General features: G+C 59.7%; 1 protein-coding gene and 1 long non-coding RNA gene across 2 annotated transcripts; both read left to right on the top strand.

Annotated features, from left to right (window-relative positions):
* Positions 1-156: 156 nt before the first annotated feature.
* Positions 157-4702, top strand: OPLAH (5-oxoprolinase, ATP-hydrolysing; the record flags this gene model as incomplete). Its single annotated transcript, XM_063182491.1, has 8 exons — positions 157-201; positions 270-314; positions 516-560; positions 625-669; positions 737-781; positions 849-1009; positions 1869-1966; positions 3944-4702. Coding segments are annotated over 8 exons (718 nt in total), but the record flags the coding sequence as incomplete, so codon positions are not given.
* Positions 4703-5470: 768 nt separating this feature from the next.
* LOC134433781 (uncharacterized) lies at positions 5471-7726 on the top strand. Its single transcript, XR_010031718.1, has 2 exons — positions 5471-6285; positions 6433-7726. It is a non-coding gene; the product is annotated as an uncharacterized LOC134433781 (long non-coding RNA).
* Positions 7727-8436: the final 710 nt, after the last annotated feature.

Here is an 8436-nt window from a genome sequence, read left to right on the forward strand (position 1 = left end):
TCCTTTGCAGGTACCCCGGTGGTGCTGAGGCGCTTTGAGCTCCGGGCGGGCTCGGGGAGATTTTGGGGTGATTTTGGGGTGATTTTGGGGTGGTTTTTGGGTGATTTTGGGGTGATTTTTGGGGGGTTTTACCCCGTTTTTTCCACCCCTTTGCAGGTACCCGGTGGTGCTGCGGCGCTTCGAGCTCCGGGCGGGCTTGGGGTGATTTTGGGGTAATTTTGGTGGTGATTTTTGGGGGGTTTTACCCCGTTTTTCCCATCCCTTTGCAGGTACCCGGTGGTGCTGCGGCGCTTCGAGCTCCGGGCGGGCTCGGGGTGATTTTCGGGTGATTTTGGGGTGATTTTCGGGTGGTTTTACCCCCTTTTTCTGTGTCCCTTTGCAGGTACCCGGTGGTGCTGCGGCGCTTCGAGCTCCGGGCGGGCTCGGGATGATTTTGGGGTGATTTTTGGGTGATTTTTGGGTGATTTGGGGTGATTTTTGGGGGGTTTTACCCCGTTTTTTCCATCCCTTTGCAGGTACCCGGTGGTGCTGCGGCGCTTTGAGCTCCGGGTGGGCTCGGGGTGATTTTGGGTGATTTTGGTGTGATTTTTGGTGGTTTTACCCGTTGTTTCCATCCCCCTGCAGGTACCCGGTGGTGCTGCGGCGCTTCGAGCTCCGGGTGGGCTCGGGGTGATTTTGGGGTGATTTTGGGGTGATTTTTGAGGGGTTTTACCCCGTTTTTCCCATCCCTTTGCAGGTACCCGGTGGTGCTGCGGCGCTTCGAGCTCCGGGCGGGCTCGGGGTGATTTTGGGGTGATTTTTGGGGTGATTTTGGGTGGTTTTACCCCGTTTTTCCCATTTCTCCCCAGGTACCCGGTGGTGCTGCGGCGCTTCGAGCTCCGGGCGGGCTCGGGGGGCGCGGGCCGGCACCGGGGCGGGGATGGGGTGGTCCGGGAGCTGCAGTTCCGGGCGCCCACCCAGCTCTCGGTGCTGAGCGAGCGCCGGGCCACCAGGCCCTATGGGATGGCAGGTGAGGGACCCCAAAAAAATACCCAAATTCACCCCAAAAATCCCCCCAAAATCCCCCGAAACACACCCCCAAAATCCCCTAAAATACCCCCAAATCCCCTGAGCCACCAGGCCCTACGGGATGGCAGGTGAGGGACCCCAAAAAATACCCAGATTCACCCCAAAAATCCCCCAAAATCTCCCAATTTCCCATAACTCAGGCTCGATGGCATGGCAGGCAAGAGACCCCAAAAAATACCCAAATTCACCCCAAAAATCCCCCCAAAATCTCCCAATTTCCATAACCCAGGCGCTACGGGATGGCGGGTGAGAGACCCCAAAAAATACCCCAAACCCCTTGCAAAATTGCCCCAAAATCCCCTAAAGCACCCCCGAATCCCCCCATAACCCAGACCTTGTGGAATGGCGGGTGAGGGACCCCAAAATCCCCCCGAAATCCTCCCCAACATCCCCCCCAAAATCCCACCCAAAATCCTCCCCAAAATCCCCCCAAAATCCCCCCAAAATCCCACCCAAAATCCTCCCCAAAATCCCCCCCAAAATCCCCCCAAATCCTCCCCAAAATCCCCCCCAAAATCCTCCAAACCCCACCCAAAATCCCCCACCCCTAACAGGCCCTACGGCGTGCCAGGTCAGGGGACCCCCGGGACACACCCCCAAATCCCCCAAATCCCCCCCAAAATCCCTGGGACCCCCCCCCCAAATCCTCCATAACCCCCCCAAAATCCCCCGGGACCCCCTCAATTACTCACACACCCCCCCAAGAACCCCAGAACCCCCCCCAGATCCCCCCCTCGGGGTCCCCCCAGACCCCCCCGGGACCCCCAAAATAACGCCCCCTGACCCCCAAATTCTCCCAGGGGGGCTCCCGGGGGCGCCGGGGCTGAACCTGCTGCTGCGGAGGGACGGGAGAGTGATCAACCTGGGCGGCAAGAGCTCGGTCTGCGTGGAGCCAGGGGTGAGCCAAAAACCCCTGAAACAACCCAAAAATATCCCAAAACTGCCCCAAAATCATCCCTAAAACCTGCCAAAAAACTGCCCCAAAATCACCCCAAAAACTGCCCCAAAATCCCCTCAAACCCCATCAACCTGGGCGGCAAGAGCTCGGTCTGCGTGGAGCCAGGGGTGAGCCAAAAACCCCTGAAACAACCCCAAAAATATCCCCAAAACCTGCCCAAAAACTGCCCCAAAATCACCCCAAAAACTGCCCCAAAATCAGCCCAAACCCCATCGACCTGGGCGGCAAGAGCTCGGTCTGCGTGGAGCCAGGGGTGAGCCAAAAACCCCTAAAATAACCCCAAAATCATCCCTAAAACCTGCCAAAAAACTGCTCCAAAATCACCCCAAAAAACTGCTCCAAAACTGCCCCAAAACTGCCCCAAAATCACCCCAAAAACTGCCCCAAAAACTGCCTCAAAATCACCCCAAAAATATCCCCAAAACTGCTCCAAAACTGCCCCAAAATCCCCTCAAACCCATCAACCTTGGGGGCAAGAGCTCGGTGTGCGTGGAGCCAGGGGTGAGCCAAAACTGCCCAAAATCACCCCAAAACCCGCCCCAAAACTGCTCCAAAATCACCCCAAAAACTGCCCCAAAACTGCCCCAAAAACTGCCCCAAAATCACCCCAAAAACTGCCCCAAAACTGCCCCAAAACTGCCCCAAAATCCCCTCAAACCCCATCAACCTGGGCGGCAAGAGCTCGGTCTGCGTGGAGCCGGGGGTGAGCCAAAACTGCCCTAAAATCACCCCAAATTCCCCCAAAATCACCCCAAAATCCCCAAACCCCAAATCCCAATCGCTGACCCCAAACCCCAAACCCCAAACCCCCCAACCCCAAACGCCCCCAAACCCCCCAAACCCAAACCCCAAATCCCCAAACCCCAAATCCCCCAGACCCCAAAGCCCCCAAACCCCCCAAATCCCCCAAACCCCCCAAATCCCCCCAGCCCCAAATACCCCAAATCGCAATTGCTGACCCCAAATCTGGACCCCAAACCCCAAACCCCAAACCCCAAATCCTGACCCCAAACCCGAAATCCCAAACGCCCCCAAACCCCACACCCTGACCCCAAACCCCACACCCTGACCCCCAAACTCTGACCCCAAATCCCCCAAAATCCCCCAAACCCCAAATCCCAATCGCTGACCCCAAAGCCCGAATCCCCCAAACCCCAAAGCCCCCGACCCCAAACCCCGAAACCCCCAAATTTCCCCCAAACCCACAAATCCCAATCGCTGACCCCAAACCCCAAACCCCAAACCCTGACCCCAAATACCCCAAACCCCAAATACCCCAAACCCCAAATACCCCACACCCCAAACCCCAAATACCCCACACCCCAAACCCCAAACCCCACACCCTGACCCCAAACTCTGACCCCAAACCCCAAATACCCCACACCCCAAACCCCACACCCTGACCCCAAACTCTGACCCCAAATCCCCCCAAAATCCCCCGAACCCCAAATCCCAATCGCTGACCCCAAAGCCCGAATCCCCCAAACCCAAAGCCCCTGACCCCACACCCCAAACCCCCCAAAAATCCCCCAAACCCACAAATCCCAAACCCCAAACCCCAAACCCCACACCCTGACCCCAAAACCCAAACCCCCCAAACCCCACACCCTGGCCCCAAAACTCAAACCCCAAACCCCAAACCCTGACCCCAAACCCCAAACCCCACACCCCAAACCCCAAATACCCCAAACCCCAAACCCCAAATACCCAAACCCCAAATACCCCACACCCTGACCCCAAACCCCAAACCCTGACCCCAAACCCCAAACCCCACACCCCAAACCCCAAATACCCCAAACCCCAAACCCCAAACCCCAAACCTTGACCCCAAACCCCACACCCTGACCCCAAACCCCAAACCCTCAATCCCTGACCCAAACCTCAATCCCTGACCCCCAACCCGCTCTCTCCCCACAGGACGTGTTCCGGCTGCTGACCCCGGGCGGGGGCGGGTTCGGCCCCCCCGAGGACGGGGCTGGGGGCGCCCCCCGGGACCCCCCGGACCCCCAGGACCTCTGGGCCCCCCGGGACCCCCAAAACAACGCCCCAAACGCCCCAAACGCCCCAAACGCCCCAACCCCACAGGCCCCACGGACCTTCCTGGAGCGCGGCAGCGTCTTCGAGTTCCGGCAGGCGCAGGAGGCCGTGTGAGACCCCAAAACGGCTATGGGGCACCCCAAAACGGTTATGGGGCACCCCAAACCTGCTATGGGGCACCCCAAACCTGCTGTGGGGCACCCCAAACCTGCTATGGGGCACCCCAAAATGGTTATGGGGCACCCCAAACCTGCTATGGGGCACCCCAAACCTGCTATGGGGCATCCCAAACCTGCTATGGGGCACCCCAAAACGGTTTATGGGGCACCCCAAACCTGCTATGCGGCACCCCAAACCTGCTATGGGCACCCCAAACCTGCTATGGGGCAGGCCAAAATGGTTATGGGGCACCCCAGACCTGCTATGGGGCACCCCAAAATGGTTATGGGGCACCCCAAACCTGCTATGGGCCACCCCAAACCTGCTATGGGGCAGGCCAAAATGGTTATGGGGCGCCCCAAACCTGCTATGGGGCACCCCAAACCTGCTATGGGCCACCCCAAACCTGCTATGGGGCACCCCAAAACAGTTATGGGGCACCCCAAACCTGCTATGGGGCAGGCCAAACCTGCTGTGGGGCACCCCAAAATGGCTATGGGGCACCCCAAAATGGTTATGGGGCACCCCAAACCTGCTGTGGGGCACCCCAAAACAGTTATTGGGCACCCCAAACCTGCTATGGGGCACCCCAAAACAGTCATGGGGCACCCCAAAACAGTTATGGGGCGCCCCAAACCTGCTGTGTGACCCCAAAACGGCTGTGGGGCGCCCCATAACCTCCTGTGGGGCACCCCATAACCTGCTATGGGGCACCCCATAACCTGCTTTGTGACCCCAAAACGGCTGTGGGGTGCCCCATAACCTCCTGTGGGGCACCCCATAACCTGCTGTGGGGCAGCCCCAAATCCGCTGTGGGGCGGCCCAAAACAGCTGTGGGGCAGCCCCAAATCCGCTGTGGGGCAGCCCCAGATCCCTCTGTGTGACCCCCAATCAGTTATGGGGCACCCCAAATCTTGCTTTTGGGCCCCCCCCAAAAAAAAGCCTCCTATGTGCCAGCCCCAAACCCTGCTATGGGGCAGCCCCCCAACGCTGCTGTGGGGCAGCCCCGCATTGATAGATAAGCACAGTCCCTAGGGCAGCCCTGGAGCCCGCTGTGGGGCAGCCCCTGACCCTGCTATGGGGCAGCCCCTGAGCCCTCTATGGGGCAGCCCCTGAGCCCGCTATGGGGCAGCCCTGGAGCCCTCTATGGGGCAGCCCCTGAGCCCTCTATGGGGCAGCCCCCTGACCCTGCTATGGGCAGCCCTGAGCCCTCTATGGGGCAGCCCCCTGACCCTGCTATGGGGCAGCCCCTGAGCCCGCTATGGGGCAGCCCCCTGACCCTGCTATGGGGCAGTCCCTGAGCCCGTTGTGGGGCAGCCCCCCACCCACTCCAGCTCTGCACCCCCTCTATGGGGCAGCCCCCTGACGCTGCTATGGGGCAGACCCCCTCCTTTAGATACGCACAGTCCATAGGGCAGCCCCCTAACTCCACTATGGGGCAGCCCCTATCCCATCTCTGCACTTGCTATGGGGCAGCCCCAAACCGGCTATGGGGCAGCCCCAAACCTTGCTATGGGCAGCCCCCCCCTTTAGATACACACCGCCTATAGGGCAGCCCCCAACTCCGCTATGGGGCAGCCCCCATCCCATCTATGCACTTGCTATGGGGCACCTGCTATGGGGCAGCCTCCCTTTAGGTACGCACAGTCTATGGGGCAGCCCCTCAACCCCCCTATGGGGCACCCCCTCCCAAACCCTGCTATGGGGCAGCCCCCCACCCACTCCAGCTATGCACAGCCTATAGGGCAGCCCCTAACTCCACTCTGGGGCAGCTCCCTGACCCCGCTATGGGGCAGCCCCCCTTTAGCTACACACAATCCATAGGGCACCCCCTAACTCCACTCTGGGGCAGCTCCCTGACCCCGCTATGGGGCAGGCCCCCTTTAGCTACACACAATCATAGGGCACCCCCTTACTCCACTCTGGGGCAGCTCCCTGACCCCGCTATGGGCAGCCCCCCTTTAGCTACACACAATCCATAGGGCACCCCCTAACTCCACTCTGGGGCAGCTCCCTGACCCCGCTATGGGGCAGCCTCCCCTTTAGATACGCACAGTCTATAGGTCACCCCTCTAGCTCCGCTATGGGGCAGCCCCGCACGCATTGCAGCTATGCACGGCCCATAGGGCACCCCCTAACTCCACTGTGGGCAGCTCCCTGACCCTGCTATGGGGCAGCCCCCACCCACTCCAGCTATGCACAGTCTATAGGTCACCCCTCTAGCTCCGCTATGGGGCAGCCCCCCACGCATTGCAGCTATGCACGGCCCATAGGGCAGCGCCCCATTGCTAGACAGGCACGGCCTATAGGGCAGCCCCCATCCCTGCTATGGGGCAGCCCCCCCTAGATACGCACAGCCTATAGGTCACCCTCCTACCTCCGCTATGGGGCAGCCCCCCATCCCATCTATGCACCTGCTATGGGGCAGCCCCCATCCCTGCTATGGGGCAGCCCCTGACCCCTCTATGGGGCATCCCCTCCCAAACCTTGCTATGGGGCAGCCCTGACCCTGCTATGGGGCAGCCTCCCACCCACTCCAGCTATGCACAGCCTATGGGGCAGCCCCTCCTCTAGATACACACAGTCCATAGGGCAGCCCCATAACTCCACTATGGGGCAGCCCCCTGACCCTGCTATGGGGCAGCGCCTTAACCCTGCTATAGGGCAGCCCCCAAGCCTGCTTTGGGGCAGCCGCCCCTCTAGATATGCACAATCTATAGGGCAGCCCCTCACCCAGCTATGGGGCAGCCCCCATCCCATCTATGCACCTGCTATAGGGCAGGCCCTGACCCAGTATGGGGCAGCCCCCAAGCCTGCTATGGGGCAGCCCCCTCCCTTTAGATACGCACAATCCATAGGGCAGCCCCTCACCCAGCTGTGGGGCAGCTCCCTAACCCTGCTATAGGGCAGCCCCCAAGCCTGCTATGGGGCAGCCCCTCATTTAGATACTCGCAATCTATAGGGCAGCCCCTCACCCAGCTATGGGGCAGCTCCCTAACCCTGCTATAGGGCAGCCCCCAAGCCTGCTATGGGGCAGCCCCTCATTTAGATGCTCACAATCTATAGGCAGCCCCTGACCCCACTATGGGGCAGCCCCCAAGCCCGCTATGGGGCAGCCCCCCCTAGATACGCACAGTCCATAGGGCAGCCTCTCACCCTGCTATGGGGCAGCCTCCTGCCAAACCCTGCTATGGGGCAGACCCCCCTAGATACGCACAGTCCATAGGGCACCCCCCTAACTCCACTATGGGGCAGCCCCCCGTCCCTATGCACCCCCTATGGGGCAGCCCCTGCCAAACCCTGCTATGGGGCAGCCCCCTGACCCTGCTATAGGACAGCCCCCTCACCCCGCTATGGGGCAGCCCCTAATTTAGACACTCACAATCTATAGGGCAGCCCCCCCTGCCCAGCTCAGCCCCTCCATTGGGGGGCCCAGCTCCCCCCTTTGGGGGTCTCCCCCCTGTTCCCCCCTCAGCCTCCAATAAAGCTTCTTGTGCCCCCCAACTCCTGTCTGGTGTCTTGGGGGGGACAGGGACCCCAGGGACCCCCCCCAGCCCCACAGAGCCCCCCAGAGCTCTGCCCCACAGATCTGGGGGGGAACGCCGACCCAGTGACCCCGAATCTGGGAATGTGGGGGGAACCCCCCTGTGCCATGGGGGCTGTGCCAGCCCCACTGGAGAGAGGCTGGATCGGTACTGGATTGAAGCCAGATCAATGCTGGATCAATGCTGGATCAATAACAAATAGATGCTGGATCGATGCTGGATTAATGCTGGATCAATGGTGGATCAATGCCAGATCAATGCTGGATCAATGGTGGATCAATGCCAGATCAATGCCGGATCAATACTGAGCAAATGCTGGATCAATGCCGAATCAGTGCTGGATCAATACTGGATCAATACCAGATCAATGCTGGGTCAGTGCCAGATCAATGCCGAATCAATGCCTGATCAATGCTGGATTAATGCCAGATCAATACCACATCAAAACTAAGCCAATGACAGATTAACACTGGTTTGATAGTGGATCAATACGAGATCAATGGCAGATCAATGCTTGTTCAATGCTGGATCAATACTGAGCCAATGATGGATCAGTGCCGGATCAGTGCTGGATCAATACCAGATCAATACTGGATCAATGCCAGCTCAATATTGACTCAAAAGTGAGCCAAGGCTAGATCAATGCTAAATCAATGCCGGATCAATGCT

This window comes from Melospiza melodia, unplaced genomic scaffold (assembly GCF_035770615.1).
Source record: "Melospiza melodia melodia isolate bMelMel2 unplaced genomic scaffold, bMelMel2.pri scaffold_261, whole genome shotgun sequence".
NCBI lineage: Eukaryota > Metazoa > Chordata > Aves > Passeriformes > Passerellidae > Melospiza > Melospiza melodia.